Source organism: Pholis gunnellus (genome assembly GCF_910591455.1).
Source record: "Pholis gunnellus genome assembly, chromosome: 23".
Lineage (NCBI taxonomy): Eukaryota > Metazoa > Chordata > Actinopteri > Perciformes > Pholidae > Pholis > Pholis gunnellus.
Genome location: NC_136550.1, coordinates 10,899,223 through 10,920,274, shown reverse-complemented (window position 1 = coordinate 10,920,274; position 21,052 = coordinate 10,899,223). Strand labels below are relative to the sequence as shown.

Sequence of the window (21,052 nt, the reverse complement as noted above, 5' to 3'; positions counted from 1 at the left end):
AATTAAATATTCACCAAGATTGTGCATGAAAACAATCATGCAGATCCATAAGGTACATTAAACACAGACACACACACACACTTTATCTGTTTACACTGGGTTCAATTGGATATAATCTCAATAATGTCATTGTTAGGTACTGTAATCATCACCAGTGAGTATGCATGGGGTGTATGTGTGGGTACTTTGTACATGGTGTGTATGTGTGTGTACAAACATACCAATTAAGACAGCTATGTCATTCTGCCTTTATTCTGAACCATTATGAACACACGCATACAACACACACACACACACACACACACACAGTCATGCTAAAAGAAGCACAAGAGCACTCACAATCAAATCTTCAGCTGAAAGTACGTAGAACTACCAATGTTAATTTTTTTGTAATGCAGCTTAAAAGACAAGTAGTATTTGTGCAAGCGTTTATATTTCTTCTTTTTTTTATTATTATGCTCGATCAATCACAGACTGAGAGTCACTTTCGTATGTTTCGTCTCGATTCCAACCTCATCACCATTGTCTGTGAGTTTGTTTGTGATAAAATAATGTAGTCCCAGAACTAAAAACCATGGAGACAAAGAAATCCTGAAAGCACTAAGATAGAATTGCATGTCGTAAAGCAACATTTTAGAGGACGTTATTGTTTGTGGAAGAATGTCACTTCACCTGTATAAAAAAAAACCTTTAAATATTTGAATGTTTAATAGTCGTTCTCTTTTTTTAACATTAGACTGGGGCGTATGGTTTGTGTGATGTGGACATGTGTGTGTTTGGGATGATAGATGTTGATGGGAAATATGCATACAAATAATTACACAGGGGCACTGTGATAAAAAAGACTATATCTATGAATGAACCATGGCACACATTCACTATTTAATTGAAGAGAATTTATAATAATAATAAAGTCTCAAGATTCAAACAGTTGCCTTTAACTTCCTGGCCTAGGCAGCTGACCACGCCGGCCATTTCAGAAACGCATCACATGTCGTCCGTGTGTACTCACCGTCCGCCTGCATTGAGATACACGTTCATGTCTGTTGTTACAATGAGTTCCAGTGCGTGCTTTGTCGTAGTATGTCTATGCAGGGTAATGAAGGGGTTAAAAATAATTACTGTTGAATTGAGTTTGTGTTTTTATTGACGATAACTGAACTGACTTGTTGATTTCAAGACTATTAAAAGACGTTTTCTTTCCCCTTAAATGGCTGTTTATTCGGCTTGGTTAAAAAATGTTACACATTTAGTAGAAATGGTTGAATACAGAGACATAAATAACAACTGTGATACCTTATAAACAGTTTTCATTATTTTGTTGCTAAACATACATTGCCACCTTGTGGACAGAATGTATATTGACTGGTTTCTCAAAGTGTTGAATCTACTTTATGTTAGTCACTTGGGAGCCTATTGTAGAATGGGAGGTTATTATTTATAAAATATTTACAATAAAAATGTTTCTATGTTTGGTCCAGCTCAAAGTGCTGATACAGTACGGTACAATGCGTTACACATCAGTGCACTCCCTGTCTGCAGTGTTCCCAGCTTCCCATTGGCTGCGGGAGCGCAGGTTGTGTTCAGGGGCCTTGACTTGACCAATAGGGATGCGGTATGCTGCTAAACTGCCGGTCAGCAGCAACATCAGTGTAGCTGTCAGAGTAGCTGCCCAACTGCATGCTGGGAGACCAACCTAGAGAAAGAGAGGGAGAGAGATTCTCATGAATAAGAGAGAGTGAAGTAGAACAGTTTGAGTGAGAATAGGCTCTATACATGTAAAAAGGAGTTGAAGAGTTTCAGCACTAGCCTCCTTCATAAAAGATGTGTGTTAACGAACTACAGTAATAGACATGTAAAGGCAAACATTGGGATTCAACATCATGGGCCAGTCCTCTTAACTGTGATACAACAGCCCCACTGCCGTTTATGTGAGACTGCTTGCAGACTTCACACTTTCAGCCCAGAGAGGAAAGTGTCATTTTCATCACCCTTAAGCATAGCTGGTTCCCACCAGGAAGCTTGATATTGTTCTGCAACCATGCTATTGCTAAATCTGAAGCTTAAAAAAAAGTGGATAGAAATGTTGAAGGCTTCTCAGTGTTGCTGCTTCATACACACACACACATGGCTTGAGGTGTGTGTACTTACAGTTCCCAGCAGATTGCTCAGAGCGATGTCAGCATATGCAGAGAGGAAGGCTGCGTGCAGAGGAGAAGAAAATAGGCTAAATACATCCGCGACACACTCACTCTGTACCTTTTCTCCAGGTCGCTGAGGTATTTACAGAAACAGGTACGGAGGTTGGCTGCAGTTCACTTTGTTACGGAGACAGACCGGAAGCCCCAATTAACACCAATTTACCTAATGTGAGTAGATTAGCTGCCTGGCAAACAGGTCAGCACTAATGTCCAGCGTGCTCCAGCTGCAATTTCAGATGTGTGAATGTGTTTTAATGTCTGTATTCATTAATGAGGACACAATGAGACAGGGCAGCCCAGTCTAAAAATATATCCATTAAATCAAGCATTATACTGACAAAATGACAGGAACTATTAACCAATTACAACCATTTGGTGCAGAGAAATTGCCAAAGGGCGTGAATGAAATATTTGATAATAAAAGGGGAAATACTTATGGAAACAAAGTACGGAGCTGAATGTTTGGGTACGAGTTTCTTTAGATCCAGACAACAGCCAAAGCAACGCTGCTGCATCGAGGCGCATTATTAAGTCTGAAAAATGTGAAAGGCTAAAGGCTGAGTTTGTAGAATTTTAAAAGGGTGTTAGACAATAATAGGACAAGGTTGACAATGTGATATCTACTGCATTGCATGCGAGTGTTTCAGCACCAAGGACAGAGACAACATGAACCACTGTATTAGTTTCAGCACCATTGACAAAGCATATTGAAGCAGCTTGTTGGTTTATGTCGCTCTCCAGTGGCAGAATCCCATAATGACAGGAATAATGACCAAAGCAAAGATAATTGGCTTTACTCTGCAGTCTGTTCGCTTTAATATTCCTGCTCAGTATAAGTAATGTTAACTCAACTAAAGAAGATACCTGTATTTTAAAATGTCCCATTTTAGCTTAAAGTATGGCAACATTGTGGGGCTTCATGAAAGAGTGGGGTGAGCATTCCTTCCAATGGTTCTCCATCATTCATCGATAGAAAAAGATTGCTGTTTTGCAAATGTGTGATAACTGTCTTGTGCTAAACAAGTCATTACTGAAAGTAAATCCACACAAATCCTGAGTGAAACACAGGTTTTGTGTTTTGACCAGTTTTTTTTTTCTAGTTGGACAAAAACAGAGGAATAACTAAGAGGGATAAACAACATCTATGATGATGTAAGAGTTATCTGTTATGGTAGTTATGTGTTGACAAGGGATGCACAAATCCACTTTTTTAAGTCCTGATACTAATACCTGGGCTTGATTGGCTGATCACAATACAAGGCTCAAATTATATATTATTTTTAATACAAGCGCTGTGTTTTACACCCTTTGTACTTTCAATATCGTCATACGTGAGATCACCAACACCGTCATTATGCACAATAGGCAGCGTCTGTTGTGTGTGTGTGTGCTTGTGTGTTACCGCTGGCGATGGCAAAGAGGTGAGTCCTCCAGCTGAAGGTGAAGAAGAGTCCTCCAACAGCCATGCAGCCCAGCGCTCCATTAAACCCCGACAGGCCTGAGTACAGAGATTCATGACGCACCGCCATGGATAGACCTGTCAACCAAACAAACACACACACACACACACACACACACACACACACACACACACACACACACACACACACACACACACACACACACACACACACACACACACACACACACACACACACACACACACACACACACACACACCAAGTGAGAGTTGAACCTTTACAAATCTAATTACAAAAATAATGAGTCACTGCTGTTGACAAATCTGGGAATCACACAAACAGAAATACACGGACATGCACACACGCACACAGATATTTGGTTGTTAGAGCTGCTGTACTAGAATGATCCATGTGGCGGCGCTAGACACACACTGTTGTATGTTTGGCTTCAGTTCAAATTGTAATTTGCATGCACTGTAACCTAATAAGGAAATGTTGATTTCCCCTCTCTATTCCCTCGCATCTAAACAGAACAGTGTTTACAGGATATGATGCGCCACTAAGGAGGAGCTGAGATCTAATTCATCTGCTTTGTCTGTTGTATTTTCCACTTTGGAAAAGATTGGCTTCAGCCAGTAGTTATGTGACGATGGTGAGTCGGGCTGGGTAGAGGGAGTGCTGACAAAGGCTCTGCAGGCCTCCTCCTAGTAAGCAACTAAATTCAATGGTTTCAGTTTTTTTTTCAAGTCTTCTACTGTAATGAGTGATGAGAAAATGAGACAAGAGGAAAAACCGGAAGCTCTGAATATCAATCACACAGGAATAAGAAGCTTTTAAGTTGAATAACTTAATAATAATAATGATTTTCACATTTCCTTAAATTTGAGTTCTTACATAAACAACTTTAGTATCAATGTTTTTTTGGGGGGGGGGGGACAGCAGGTCAATGTCTTACGTCCACGCTAAGCAACCACTACACAGTGAAGCTGAAGCTTTATGCAGACTGCACAGGAGGGCACGCTGACCCAAATAAATCTCAGTGAGGCCAGAAGCGTTGACCCTTTCTCTGCAGCTGCACCGGGTCTCTCACCCCACACGTGAGGGAGCATAACGATGTCATCAGAAAGAGTCTGGTCACCGAGTTCAGCTGCGAAGTCCAGCAAGCTTCATTCAGACTCAGCAAGGAGCATAAAGCTTCGCAAAATTAGATCAGCGTCACTGATGGGTGGGGTCAGAAGTGTGCTCTGTCTCACCTATAACCACACTCAACAGTCATGTCACGCCGTACCGACACACCTTGGAGGTCGCTTCTATATCACTGCAACAAGGTGAGAAGTACCAAATAACCAAAAGTTTGTGTTATTGTGTGACTTTGGTGCTTGAAGTCTCACAGTAACATAACGCGCGAGTGGAACGACTAAGAAATATTGCAAAACAAAACATTAGAAACACCTTTCTATACAACACTGACATAGCCTAAGAGAGGAGTTGGTTCATCTGATAATCCACAAAGACAGAATGTACTGCAGGACTGTATGTATTGCATTGCTTGCAATTGTACAGGTGTAGCTTAACCTAATAAACTGTCACCCTGTGTAGTTGAAATCAGAAATATTAGCACTTTTGGGCGTTTCTGCTTCTTGCCGCAAACCAAGCTAGAAGAGAAAACACTGCGCGCGTGTGTGCGCGCGTGTGCATGCGCGTGTGCGTGTGCGTGTGCGTGCGCGTGCGCGTGCGCGTGCGTGTGTGTGTGTGTGTGTTCAGTACTTATGTTTGTGGCAACATGACTCCTACAGCAGGAATGTATTTTTACCATCTTTGGTAAAAGCAATATCATGAAAAATGACTGAACTCTGTCTGACTCTGCAGTGACCACCAGTAACCCGCTATTTGCTGTAGCGGCTATGTATTATTTACACACACTTGCACTAAGCTGAATGTGCTCCTGGGTGAGTGGGAAGGAATCATCCTTTACTAAATAGCCTGGTTGCATTGTCACATTTGGATTAGTAGAAGCTCTCTCAAACCCAAAACTGTACACTGCATAGCAGCCAAATTTAAAATGCATGGCCATCCATGCTAAGCAACAAAAGACAAATGACGGTATCAATGCAAAATGATCATGCATGCTTCTCCCATGTATTAATCATGCATAAATGAGCGTCAGGCTGTGCTGTGATCGTTTCCCTTATTACCAGACATTGTGGTCTGCAGTTTAGCAGTCTGGTCCTGTATCGCACTGACCACACCCCAGTACTGCCTCCTCACTGTGTCTACTCTGCCATCCTCTCCCTCTTTCCACTCCGGTTGTTTTGCACTCATCTCCACTCTTCCTTATTCCACACTTCATTATCTTCCTCTCCGTCTTCACTGTCACCATTTCCCCTTTGTTTCTCATTCCCACTTCCTCCCGCAGTCCTTTCTTTGCTACCTTCATCACACCCTCGCACTCTGCTGCCCCCCTCGTTCCATGCCCACATAAGGGTGTCATTAAAGACTAATGGCAATGTGGGAGGGAGGCCCCAGAGGATACTTAATTATTTTACTGTTTCTCTAATTTGTGTATATACGTTTGTGTGTGTGTGTGTGTGTGTGTGTGTGTGTGTGTGTGTGTGTGTGTGTGTGTGTGTGTGTGTGAGAGAGAGAATCACTCCCAGTGTGATATTGTCTATGCTAATAGAATGAGTCAGAGATCTCTTATCATATCAAACACAATATCTCCTCTCCTCTTTTCTAGTTGCTGCCCGCATCAGCCCGTGACTAGCTGCAGACTAACGGGAGGACAGTGCAATAGGTTGGAATGAACAACTGAAATAAACTGCACAATAATGCATTGTTTTTCCAGTGTTGGTGTGCAATGGCTGACTTTGCATTTGGGCCTTTGCTCTTCATTCAGCTGGTAAATCTTTCATTCTGTCATTTGGAGCCTTCGAGGGGGAAACTGTGGATACAGCTTAATGGATTGCTCTTTATGTGGACTCATTTGTTACCTTTATCCAGATATCAGATGTTGTATAGGCCTATTTCTACAATCTTCTTTCTCTGTGAATGCTTCCAATGCCATTAATCATGTGTGCTAAGAATGTTTGCGTTTTAACCTACTGTATAGATGCTAGTGGCTCTATGAGGCTGTAGTAGGGCACAGTGGTGCTCTCAGCTAAATGCTAATAGCAGCATGCTAAGATGCTTGCAATGCCAACATTGTTCAGTGTGTTAGCATGCAAACATTTGATAATTAGTACCACAGGCTGTACTTTTTTTGACCTAGAAATACAAATTATAGATATTGAAATGTAAACCTGATGACGGCACTAGATACAAAGTTAAGGCATTTGCTAATTATTTAACACAAAGTACAGCTGAGGCGGATGGGAATGCTTTAGCATCTCTCCCCTCTCAGTGTGACCCATGCCACTGGTTCATTCTCGCTCCTTCTCACAGATAAAGTAGGCAGCATTAAGAGGTGATGAGGCTGATTACTCATAGAGGGATTTCCCCTGCCTGTCGTCAGGGATCCACATCTCTAAACATCTGAATGCCTTTGGTCTCTCACCTCAAATTCATCCTTGAAAAAAAAAACCCAATTAAACTGATGACAGCACCGAAGGTGGAGATGAATGAACCAGTGACGAAAGCAATGACACTTCAAAAGCTATTCTGATGATGGTAAATGGAACCAATGATCACGATGGTGAACTTAATGGAAAAATAATTAGGATGATAATGATGTCTGTGCTAACAGAGATGATGATCTTGATCAGTGATCGTTCCATTCTTGCTTTGTGTTGTCGACCAGCACATATTAGTTTTAAAACAAGAAGCCGGTAAATGCATTTTGATGACATGGAGAAACAGCATTGTTTGTGTGTTGCAGGGTAGAGAGCCCTAGTATTACAGTATAGTATGAATACAAATGTAAAATGATTTGTCATTGATGGTTTAAAAGCTCACTTTAGATATTGGTGACATTTATTTTTCGCATTATAACTGCGGTTGCAGGATGCCCCGTGAGTCTGGCGAACACAACACTGCAATAAATTGACCATCGACTATTTGTCCCTGAAACCGAACCAGAGAACCGTTACACTCTGCATTTTGTAGGCAGCGAAGGACACTGATTGCGGAGCACCAATGGAGGGACTGATGTGAGTGAAAAGAATCGTAAGAGGTTTTTTTTTTTTTAAAGCTGATAAGAAGAAAGGATTAAAGGATATAGAGAGAGAAGAGAGAGAAGTTAATGGAGGAGAGGTAATAGATGAAGAAAGACAGAGCCAGGGGCACAACTGAAGTGTTGAAGAAGATGGTTGTCAATTCAATAGACAGACACACACATTTTCAGACCTTGTGATTTTGTAGGGTGTCGTCTTTTCTTCTTTGATACATTTATTATAACAACTTTCATTCACGTCTCTCTCTAGCACTACTTTTTCTCCACTATTTTTTGTCCCCCGCCTTTTTCCTTCTCAACTCTTTATCCCTTTTCTCTCCTCTTCATCTCCATCTGACACTTTCTTCTTTGTCTCTTGACACTGATCCTTCTTTTCCCCTCCGGTTCTCTGTCAGGCAGTATTACGTTTTTGAATCTGACTTTCTGTCAGTTATTCACACTCTTAACCCTCTCACTGTGTGCCGCTTCTTCATTTCTGTGCGTGGGTGTGTGCGTTTACATTCATTCAGGGTAGTCGGTTCACCAAACTACATGGCAAAATATGCATCTGACAACACCAAACGTCCAGTTTTGGCAACAAAAGTGAATCATTACAAACATTTTTAGAACATTCTTCCAAAATAGTTCCAAAGAGCAGAACTACAAAAAAGTAACACTACTAAGAGTAAAAATACGATGAGCAGGTATGAGATAAAAACATGATATAAAGATGGTTAAAGTATTATTAAGTGGATAAAAATCATGAAATTCCATATATATATATATATATATATATATATATATATATATATATATATATATATATATATATATATATATATATATATATATATATATATATAAAGCTGAATTTTTGAGATGGGATATAAAAGATTATACAATTTTAGTTAAGGACTATTCACAGATTTTCAACCTAATCTCTATCTAAATTTGGAATATAATGTGAAAAATGCCTGCAGATTTGAGGCTCTAAAGGCACACAAGTACACAGAGTTGAGTCTGTGTTGAAAATCAGCAGGAGGAAAGCTAGTTAACGGTGGCTGTTAACAGCTAGTGGGCAGCACAGTCCTGCGGCGCTAACAGCTAACGTTAATGGGTTAATGGAGGTTGCGTTGAGTTTCATTATGATGCGTTCAAAAGTAACCTTTAAAGTTAACAGTGGAAAGCCTAACCAAGACAAGTTTTATTTTGTTTCGTCCAATTTGAATGAAGAGTGTTTGTTGAAGTAAATTAAGCCTCTCTTAGTTGATTGACTCAAAATGTAACTACAGTGCCCATGTTCGTCATAATAAAAGGAACATCACCTTGTAGTTTCATGTGTTTTTAGTAGTTTTTGGACAACTATGGAATGCTAAGGTACAGAGGAATAAGCTGTAGTATATCAGGCGTGGATTACAACAATACTTAAGGATAAAAGGTTACATTCACGATTGGTCCTTATATGAGCTATGCTGCCAAAACAAAAGTATAGAATACTGTTAGACTTATCGTTGAGACATTCAAAGTAACAGCAACTAAATCAATGCTTCAACTCTTGGGCAAACAGAACAGAGGAATCAGATTTGTGTGACCTTGTTTCTTGGAATTAGTTTATAGACAGAAGATTGTCTCTGGTGGAGCCCTGACTTACAAGCATCCGAATGGACAATGAAAGGGGAAGGAAGAGAGGATGCACAAATTATTGCATTAAAGACCATATCTACTTTGTTGCTCGTTTCCCATTGTTGTTATTTTCCATCAGCTGTTTTGCCTTAAAAAATCTCATTACAGTCTCATCTCTTCAATGACTTTCTTGACACACTGGTGTCTTTTATTGTGTGTGTGTGTGTGTGTGTGTACGTGCGTGCCTGCTACTGTTAGCATGTGTCCACGCCACGGGTTTGTGCAAGCATGTGAATGTATGAGCTCACTCCCACTCCTCTGTTTCTTACAGTATGACTCATAGCTACAAACACACACACACACACACACACACATACACAAACACACTATTTTAGGACACTGTATTGTACGCTTAGCTGCAGACGGAAGCAGGGGGCTGAAATCTTTTGAACTCCTAGCATTTGTTATTCTCTCTCCCTGAATAGAGTCACAGTGAGGCAGATGTACACGCCACACACAGCCACAGGTGTGTATTTGTACATAAGCCAGTGGTTATCAGTGCTCTGCTAACTGCTCTCTGTCGTCTAGAGAAGCCCACAGGCTGCCACTGCCTCTTACGGTTCCATATTTATATGAGCTGCAGTCATTACAGGGCTCAACGCTGACTTTTAAAGTGGTTGGTTGCCAAAACCAACCACTGTTGTTGTCTGGTTCTATTTTTATAATTATCATATACTGTATATATTAAATTATTAAAAAGACATTCTTTATATTGTTATACATATTCAAAACATATTTATTTTGAGGTGTACATTTTGCTGATTGCTGTCCAAATTTATTATATGATAAAAACTAATTGCCTCCGATGGCAACAAAAGGTTAAATGTCAGTTGCCAATTTCTCAAAAATGACCTTATTGTCAAGCACTGCATTATTCCATTCATTATTGCCAGAGGGGTTTAATAAACTTCACTTTAACTATGTTAAAAACATGCATTACTGTAATTCAACAGTGGTTGCCATTTTCAAAAAGGGGGACCGGAGAGTGTGCTCGAATTATCGGGGTATCACACTACTCAGCCTACCGGGGAAGGCTGTGCGACCCTGCGCAAGGTAAGAGGCTGCGGATGATGGATGAATTTCTGAATTTGGAAACTCACAAGAGAGACAGGTTAAAAGACAGAATGGGGGCGCTCCTGTGGTTTATGGGTTGAGATTCCGACCATAAACTGCGACATCTCCGGTTTGAGTCCGCTGCATCGCTCTCTCCCTCGTTTCCTGTCCTCTCTCTGCTGTCTATAATAAAGAGAAATGCCCAAACCACAGGAGGTGGAAAGATAATCTCACTTTAAGTCTTTAGTATATATCAAGCTCTAGAAACACTGGATCCTGCCTCCGCAAACTTCACACCCACAGTTAGAATTACAGGCTTTTCGTTATAAATGTCATCTAAAAGCACAAGACGATGTAACCCTGATGATTTAATTAGGGTTTTTTTCTTAAACCCAACAGCGCACCTCCAGAGCCACAAAGGACATTATTACACAACTGTTTTCACAGGCTGAGAAGTACTCCCCATGACTAGTAAATTGACATGTATGTGTGAAATGTTGGAGTTTCCGTGTAAGTACAGATACCCATGGCCAGGTATTATACAGTGAGACTAACCACTGACATTTAAAACATGTGGTGCCCATGGACACTGAAAATATGGAACTTCGACCCAGATTAGTTCAACCTAAAAGACACCAACCAGTACAACACAGTACGGTATGCACTTATTATTATGTAATATATTATAACATTTTGCTAACGCTCCCACTCCTCCCACACAGACATGTGAACTCTCAGATGGAGACTCACCAGCCAACGTTCCCACTGCTGATCCCAGCAGAGCATGGGCGGCCAGCAGGGGAGAGTAGAGCAGAACAGCACCCAGGATGAGGAGGGAGGGCCCCACAGCTCCACAGGCAAAGATCTGACCCACACCCAGAAGGATGCCACGCGTAACCTGGGCAAGAGAGAGAAGTTCAAACGGAGGATTACACGATGTAGCACATTGTAAATGATTATACACAGGTTTTATATAAAAGTATGCAAATCCAAGAGCAGAAGCACTCACAAAAACGTAATGACAAAATGTGTGGATTCTACTACAGTCGAAACCAGGTATCTGGAGGGAAATATGTACAAACTGTGAAATAAGACAAACCAGTCAGTTGTTTGTGAGCCGCCTAAATCAGAAAACATGTGATAAAACAGATTTGGCTTCCCTTCCTATGTCACATGCAGACTCATAAGAATGTACCTCCCCCATCTGAGTATCTACACCTGACTTTGCAAAGAACTACCTTTGCAAAGGTGCACCATGTTTTTCTCACAAGCCAATCAGAGCAGACTGGAATAGTTTTAGTTAATACAGGTATATTCAGACAGAATTAGAAAAATGTGTTTTCTTGAACATTAAAGCATGTAAACATGTTCCAGAAGAACTCAAAATAAAAGTATGAACCTTGAAACAAGCATATGTCCCCTTTACACACACACACACGCAGCATTCCTAACAGTCAGTCAGGAGAAAAGAGTTTCCATGGCGACGGGATGGGTGCACCTGCCTGTCGCGGATATTTACAAGTCATAAATGGTGTTTAATTATATTGAAGCCACACAAACTCTTTGTTTGTGTGCTTCTATGTGTGTGCACACATGTGTACACCTGTGTGTCTGTGTGCAGAAAGATTCAGTACACTGTTGTGGTAGTGCAGCCAGAGCGCCCTCCTCAGCAGAGGGAAAGCTGAAGACATTAAATATAAATAGGACCTACGTCATCCCCATCTCCGGAGAGAACCAGAGGAAAGATGAGAGGAGGAGGAGAGAAGGAAAGAGGAAATGGAGATGGGTGGAGGAAAAGAAAGAGCAATAGAAAAGAAAAATGAGATGAAAGAGGAAAAATAGAAGCGGAGGAGAAGGAAGAGGAGATTGTTTCACATTAGGGACTGCAACAAATAAATCTACAATTTGATAGTGTTGTCCTTGAAAATGTGGTAACTAGCCGTTTATTGTAAATGGAATTATGACGGAGGAGAGCAAAGGAGGATGAAAGAGGCAGAAAGCGGGAGACGGAGGAAGGATAATTGCAGAGCAGACACATGGGTAGAGGCTGAGGAGAAGCAAAGAGATAAGAGGAAGGATTTAGAGGTTTCAGATCTCCCAAGCAACACACCAAAGAGAATTCATGAAGGGAAAAGGACAGCGTTTATAATGGCGAGAGACGGAAAGATGGAGGGAGCAGGAAAAAGAGGGAGAAACTCTTTCATAGGACGGAAATAATCTGAGGCGGAGGGACTGAAACTTGTGGGAAGTCATTATCAAGTGCGAGAGACACACTGTGCCACGGGGCGCGATGCTTGTTAATAGAAGTGTGTGTAAATCTTGATTCGGGACACCCAACCGAGGTGAGATGGTTCTGTCAGCGTAGGTAATTTACTTTAGAGAACTTCGGTCAGTTTGCAGATCTCCGTGTTCAGGAATACACTTATACAACATCCTTCACCACTCCTGGCTAATACTGTGCTTCTGAAACACACAAATGTCACGCGGTAAATAAATCAAACGACCCTCTTACAGGTCTAGTTAGCCGTCGTCTCCATCTTCAGTGTTGCGTATTGGACGTAATACAATATTGTGGTTAGTGCTGCTGAAATACAAAATTTGAGCAGTGAAGATATCTAATATCTAGATATTTGAGTGTTTTATTATACATGTTTATAGGAATATGGATAGTTTGTTGTATCTGTATGTGAGGTTATGTTGTCCATGTGATCAGCACATACTGTATACACCAATGCTAACGAGTAATCGTTATGTACACTCATTACATTTGGAAGAAGACGGAGGTTATGTGGATCACATAATCTGTTCTGTCTGCTTCCAGACAGCATGGAGAATATAATTCAGTTGCACCTTAAGCATTGAGATGCCAGCTGGCTCTCAGAGATCAAAAGCAGACTGCAGCAGCTGGTGAGAGTCTGCATTCTTTTTGCCAAAGTCTCGTGAGAAGCCGTTCAAGGCGACAGCAATGCATTTCATTTTAGCGGATCGAAGCTTATCGATTTTCTACAGCTTGCATTTTAATCACGGTGACTTTCAGCGGCATGCATATAGGCCTTGAGGTTTTATTGCTAGTTATTTGTCTCTCTGGCTTTACAAAAGGTAACTGCCGCTATAAACTCCACCTCAATATTTCCTTCCTGGAAACCAATGAGACACTCATACTATCACTACCGTTCTGAATATTGTTCACAGCCACAGGCACTATCTTAAATGCAGCTGCTTTATTTCCACTAGAAGTTTCAATCACCAAGAATTGTTAATTAAAACAGTTTGGGCTGATTATAATTTCCAAACAGGAGCTCCATCAGTAACTGTTGCTTAGTAACTGGTGAGTCATAGCTGGCTGATCTTATGCATATTTTGCTCCGATCAGTTACTTGTTCACTCCGGCTGCAACATGGCAGACACGAGGAGGATAACTGGCCTTAGGTCAGCCTGGTGTTTGTCTTTTAAAAATGATCCAGTCGCTTCCAGTAGTTCCCTTTGAGACAACTAACGATCTGCACCTGTTTCTGTGATCATGTGAATGATGGGCTGTCTCTGTTCAAACATACAGTAGATGAATCCCTCATGGTATATTGCTGATAAAGACAAAATGCAAATTGGGTAATCTGTCCTTACACTCTGAGCACGGAAACATGCCACACAAACAAAAAAGAATAAAAATACTTCAGACAATTAATACATTTAATTGTCCTAACTATGGAATGCAATATATTAGCATTTGAATATGAATTTTCAAACAAACAATGTTCAAAGCTCAACAATGTTAAAAGGATAATGTCTTGAGTTAACAGCAACAGCATAAACCTTTGTTGTGACTTTTGATGATTTAAAATCTATGCAATCTGCAAAGCAATTGACAAAATATTTTTACTGTAATATAGTGTTATTTCATTACTGCTAATGGATCACAATGTGTGGAGTTTTGTGAAAACTGTGCCATGGAAAATATGGTGAACGCTGGACGAGCAAACAGTGAATTCATATAGGGAGACATTATCTGCCCTTGAGAATTGAATGCTGGATGGAACTGGGTCACAGTGGGGTTCTCGAATAAATTAGAATGTTGAGGTGTCATCGAGTGTATGAAGCCAGGCACTTGGGGAAATTAACCTCAGTATCTTCCAAAACTTCCTAGAGGACAGCAGGACAGCTCTGAGGCTCTGAGGTAGGCGGCGGGAAAACCACTGGTCATAGCATAGCGTCTGCAGACCGTCAGATTTCACTCTGACGATGCAGCATGACGCTAATTTCTTGCCGTTTTATTGTATTTTATTTCACTGTGGTCAGGCTTCCTGGGGGGGCTCCCCACCCATCTTAGTTATGCTGGGATGGTGAACTTCTGTTGACGTGAAGGTCTGTCACCTGGCTAATTGGCTGATGAACTTGCAAGCTTTTCAGATGTCGACAACACGTTACATATTTAACTTTTACTTCAAGTATTGTACTTTAGTACTAGCATACTTTCTCCACTGGTATTCTAACACCAGGCTAAATCCGTTAATTCTTTAAGACATCCAGGTTTCTAGATGTCCAAAACTCTTTGCCTTTTCTACCAAACATAGCTTTAACCTGTCTAGACACCTTCAAGTCACCAAGTTAGTGCTTACTGGGAGACGTCTGAAACAAGCTGCACTCTTCAACCTATTTCAGCCGGGTGTTGCCCTATCATGTGAGCAGATTGTGGTCAGCAGATTGGGGGGAGTGTCCTGCAGCAGATCTCAATGGATCAGTCACACCAAGTGCAGGGCTTATTATTCAGACAAAATCGGCAGCATTACGTAGTTATATATATCATAGCCAAATCAGTTTAATCGGCGTTTGGCGCCGTATGGTGTGTACCCCATAGAAGAACTGCATTCTGGGAAGACTACTGAGTCACCCAGGTAGTTACCCTGGCTTCTCGGAGGCAATGCTGACGGTGGGCGTTTGGACTGTGGGGAAGACTCAGTCACGCTCTTAAGCCCTGCATAGGTGTTGCTGTGTGGGGCAAGCCATCACGGCCCGGAGGACTTGTTCCTCTGGAGCTTGAGTGGCTGCCGTCAGCAGAGTGTAAAGATGGTTGTGCCAGGCTTCAATGCTACCAGGGGCCAGGAAGTCTGCGTGCCAGTCTGCCTCAGAGCTCACTTCAGGCTTCCGGTGTGTCCGATGTAGGATGCTGTGGTAAGATACTCGCACCAAACTCCTGTCGTGTAAACCAGTAGCATATCTGACCTGTAACTTTGGATTCAGAACAAACTTTTACTGCCATCACTTTTCATAATTTGGCTCAGGATGTTTGGTGCCTCCATAATGATTTTAGGATTACTCCTGTATTAGCTTCTCTGCACTGGCTCCCTGTAAAATCTAGAATAGAATTTAAAATCATTTTACTTACCTACAAAGCCCGAACTGGTCAGGCACCATCATATCCTAAAGAGCTTATAGTACCACATTATCCAATATGTGCTCCATTAATTCAGGGTTACTTGTGGTTCATAGAGTCTTAAAAGTAGGATGGGAGCCAGAGCCTTCAGTTACCAAGCTCCTCTTTCGTGGAACAAGCTTCCCGTTTCAGTCCGGGGGGCAGACACACTCACCGCATTTAAGAGTAGGCTTAAGACTTTCCTTTTTGATAGTGCTTATAGTTAGGGCTGGCTCAGGTTTGCCTTGGACCAGCCCTTAGACAAGCTGGTATAGGCTTAGACTACAGGGGGACTTCCTAGGATACACTGAGCGCCTCTCTCCTCTTCTTCATCTGTCTGTATGAATTGATGTCCCATTAATGCTCATTACTAACTTTACTTCTTTCCCGGAGTCTTTGTGCTTTCTCGCCTCACAGGTTCCATTGATAGTTTTATCTGGACATTGGTCCTTCCACCCGCCATGGCCCTGCTGACACCTACTATCAACTTGAATTATTAACATTATTAACCCTATTACCGATACCATTAATGCACATTGCTGACTTTGTTTCTTCCCCGGAGTCTTTGTGCTTTCTCTCCTCACAGGTTTCCATGTATCGTGGTTTCATCTGGACCCTGGTCCTTCCTCCCGCCATGACCCTGCTGACTCCCACTAATAAATAACACTTATTATTACTTACATTACTATTTCATATCACCGGTACCATTAATGCACATTATTGACCTGCTTTTTCACCAGAGTCTCTGCGCTTTCTCGCCTCGCAGGTACCTCTGGATCCGGGTTGTACCTGGACCTGGTCTTTCCTCCTGCCGTGGATCAGTCATACATTTAATGTGTTGAAATTTCATTGAATGTGTTGTAATTCTGTTATACTGTTCAACACTTGACATCTATTGCACTTCTGTCCATCCTGGGAGAGGGATCCCTCCTCTGTTGCTCTCCCTAAGGTCTCTTCCTCTTTTCTCCCCGTTAAAGGGGGTTTTTGGGGGAGTTTTTCCTGTTCCGATGTGAGGGTTCCGGGACAAGATGTCATGTGTACATATTGTAAAGCCCTCTGAGGCAAATTTGTAATTTGTGATTTTGGGCTATACAAAAATAAATTGAATTGAATTACCAAATCCCTCTTTGAATATGAAATTGTTAACACTGATTATTTACTTACAGTAAAGTAAATTAAAAAATTAGAGAGCTTTGCTTATAGGAGTGATATTTTGAAATTTAGTATTTATAATCAGACAGTTGTAAATCAATTAAATAACTATGTAAAGTTTGAGGATTTACTCTTACTTCCTACATTAGGACAGTCTTTCTACGCTCTCATTCACTCACAAATCTCTCTGGCTCTCGCTCTCTGGCTCCTCAGCTGACAGTGGGCGATTTCTCCACGGTCTCCCTAAGCCAATCATATATTTCCCGTCTCACTTTAAAGACCTGTTCTCTTCTCTGCAGTCAGCTGTCATTTCGGTACGAACCGATGTGACCCCTCCTCCCCATTCATCATCACATCCAGTGCTCAAGGTTTCCTCTACTGAGCTCAGTGAACTCAGTCCCACTCCACATGCCATCATCTGGATCTTCAGCCTGCCCCTACTGTCTTCAACACCCCCAGTGTCGACTCTCCAGAATTTTAACTTTACTTTGCACAATTTAATAAATGTATTTGTTCACTGTAAATTAAGTTTCTCCTGATTGAACAACCTGTGCCTACCCGTATAAGTGTGTCAATTATCTCCCGTTTGTTTCAGTTCTCATATTTATTATGTATGTTATGTTATTTCAAACTAATTTGCAATCACAAGAAGCGTGGTCTTGGTTGGTGAAATGTTTCTTATATACAAAGAAAAATTACTTATCGTAAAACTACAAAAATATCGTAGAGTAAAATCTTTTGGGTGTGTTTTCTAGAGTTACACGGGTTATGAAAAAAAGTAGGAAAAAAATCAATTGTGTTGATTTTGGAAGTTTTACCAAGCTTCAAGATCTGAGAGACGATCGTGATTTCAGAGTCTGCTTTTGAACAGCAACCTCCTGGCTTCCGTGTAGTATAACTCAACCTATTCACAAACATTTCATCAAACGTTGGAACGCCTCACCTCGACTGCAATGAGCTCGGTGCCATTGTACTCCGGCAGCCCCGGTGGCGTAGCCGGGTGGTGCGGGAAGTAAGGGTTGTCTGTGCCGCTACAAAGGAGGTAGAGGACAATGATGATGTTGAACGGAAACACCGCGACAGGCAAGTCCCAGCGGTCCAACAGCGAGGAGAGACCACTGAACAGAAAGACACTGGAGATGGGGACGGGGGGTGAGAGATGCTGATCATTTTTCATGAAATGGACCTGGTTCACATGAATTGAATTTATTTCAATAAAAATAGGGCTACCACTAACGAATACTTTGTCGGTCTTTTGGTTTCTTGGTTCATTGTTTTTCCTATAAAGTGTTGATAAATCATGAAAATAGCCATTACATTTTCCCAAATCCCAATAGATGCAAATTACCTTTCTGATGCGATTCTGATTCTGAAATGTGAAAGAGTATAATATCAAATCCTGCCATTCCTTTTTTACAAGAAGCTAAGTGTGAACTATATTTTGGATTGAGATGCAAACTTAGCTTTTGGTGTGAAAAGACTTTAGATGGTGTTCGAAAGAGCTGATTAATTAAAGTCGTTGGCGCTCAGACATTTTAACCTCAAAATTAGAATCATTGCTTGTCTTTTAAAACTTGGGACTGCAAATGATTTGTCACTAAGTGAATAGACTTCAAAGATTGAGAGAGGAGCTTCAGGTGAAAACTGGTGCATTTGTACTATTGTGCACATTATCCCGAGGCATGCAATATACAGAGACTGTCCTCAATGGAAAAGCAACAGCACCGGTCAGTGTTCATGTCCTGACGCCTGAGCTGTCCTGAGCTGCCGTTATCACGTTTAACTGTGATTGGCACTGCTGTTTCAGAGCTATGGGACCAGTGATGTGACTGGGAGAGAGTATTTAGCTGTGAAGTATATCAATAGAGAAGAAAAGGAAGAGGAAAGATGCCTTTAAAAAATACCATTAGCCATTTACAGACTGTGTGAGCTAAAAAGGCACAAGAAGCCTAATTCTCCTTTACAATGATAATAATATAAGGAGATGGCTTTCGATAAAAACGTAGACTATCCGTGTATCTCACCATGTTGCTGACCCCAAGCAGACAGGCAGCAGCAGCCACCAGTACCAGTCTCCTGCAGAGCTGAACACTCCTATCAGCAGAGACACCAACATGCCGTTAAAACCATGGAGACCTCCTGACACCTCATCACTGCACACACAAAGAGAGAACAGAAAGATTCACATCTCATGATCACAATTATATTTGTGTGATACAATGATTTACAGGAAGGTTGTTTTCAAGACGGAAACACACACACACGAGTGTGGCTTTTTATGGGTCCCCAAGAAACAAACTGTTCAGTATTAATGAGCAGAGGCCCCAGAGTGACACCAACATTTATTATGTAGCATGTCAGATTAAAAAAAACATTAGGAGCCCCAGCTCAACTGGAATTAAACAATTTAAAAGTTGCATATTATACTGTGTGGCAAAGAGTAAATATTGGGAAATATAGCCAAAATAAGAATTACTAGGCAGTGGGTGGACACAGGCCCATCAGTCATGGAGCTGTCATTCTCATGAATTTTAAGTAGAACCCTCAATCACCTTTAGTCGTAAGGTGGTGCAAATTATAGGCTTGTGTTACAGGGTCGGCTTCCAAGCAACAGACAGGATTTTAATGAGGGTTCGATTATTTAAAAAGGGACATTTTTCTGTTATGTGGTTTTAAGATGGACATGTCATTAAATATGTACATACAAATGTGCACTTTTATGAGCTTCTATGCCGTTCGTGTGGGTGTGTGTTCCTGTAAGTATGTATCAGTCCACCTGTCTTGCCCTATGATAACAGCTGTTAGCGTAGAGGCCAGTACACCCAGAGTTCCCAGCAGGCCCAGCCAGGGGGAAGCCCAGTACAGCGCGGCCAGGATGAGAGCACCGCTCAGCGGGTTGTTGGCTAGGATCACCCTGGTCACCCCTCTCAGGCACCACACCGCCAGCTGCAGCACAAACAGCTTGTCTGAGGACACAGAAAGAAAACATTTTACACATTTCCCCTTCCCCATAAGAAAAACATGTTTCTCTTGATGGACATTCAGGGTTTGTATACAAGAGCCACGATGTGAGTTTAATGATGATTATTTTTTTATGTTGGAGAGCAGCAGAATTCATCGTGGGCGTTGCGTAATGATTACACCTGCATCTTTGAAAGGCAATGTAAGCATTTCAGATTTCAACACATTCCAAGTGTTTGGCAACTTGCTCTTTTTGAAAAGTTTCATAATCACATTATGAGGAGACTCAGCAGTGATTTATTATCCAAACACATTTTAGAAAAAAAGGTCATAAATTGTATCCTTGTTTTCAAGATTAAAAGTAAGAAAACATGTTGGAACACAGCAGTGCATTGTGAGAGTCTTCCTACCCTGCATGCACTTATCCAAGTGCTCCATGTCCCCAGTAAACAACAGCAGGCCGCTCATCACACGCCGACTGCGGCTGGCGCGATTCCTGCTGGCCTCCTCCACCTCCGTTTTGGTATCCATCCACATCCCTGCAGCTGTTGGACCACGCCGGTAGAAGAGGGATAAATATGTTGTAGTTTTCTTTGTCGTTCCTCTTTAGTTCTTCTCGCTCCTCTGTTCTCCTGTTGCTTCTTACTCCCCTTCCTTCTCAGTCATGCCTTCATTGCCTTTTCCTCCTCTCCCTCTTTCCTCCCGAGTGAGGTCTAAGGGGATGACTAATAAACTAGTGGGCCGGCTAACGTACTCACTCAGCTTTGTTCCGGCCGTGTCGCAGAAGGACAAAGTCCAACGCCATTGGGACGAGTCGAAGAGAAGAAGATTGGTGAAGCCCTTGCTCCTAACCCCCTCATTTCAAAATTTCTCCACCAGCCCCATTGTGACATCTCTTCACTCATTGTCCATTTAAGCTAATCATCCACCTTTTTATTGCAGCGCGACACATGGATCTTTGTCTTTCTGTCTCTGCTTGTTGTGTCATCTCAAGTCTTTCCGAAAGGTGTAATATATAACCCAGCCA

General features: G+C 41.6%; 1 protein-coding gene across 1 annotated transcript; it reads right to left on the bottom strand.

Annotated features, from left to right (window-relative positions):
- Window positions 1-1,513: 1,513 nt before the first annotated feature.
- Window positions 1,514-20,562, bottom strand: LOC306714576 (urea transporter 1; the record flags this gene model as incomplete). The annotated part of the gene is made up of 8 exons (XM_079184623.1): window positions 1,514-1,696; window positions 2,152-2,201; window positions 3,604-3,738; window positions 11,256-11,403; window positions 18,008-18,197; window positions 19,089-19,217; window positions 19,841-20,030; window positions 20,436-20,562. The coding sequence occupies 8 exons, from the start codon at window positions 20,560-20,562 to the stop codon at window positions 1,514-1,516; spliced, it is 1,152 nt and encodes a 383-aa protein (XP_079040749.1).
- Between the last annotated feature and the right edge of the window lie 490 nt (window positions 20,563-21,052).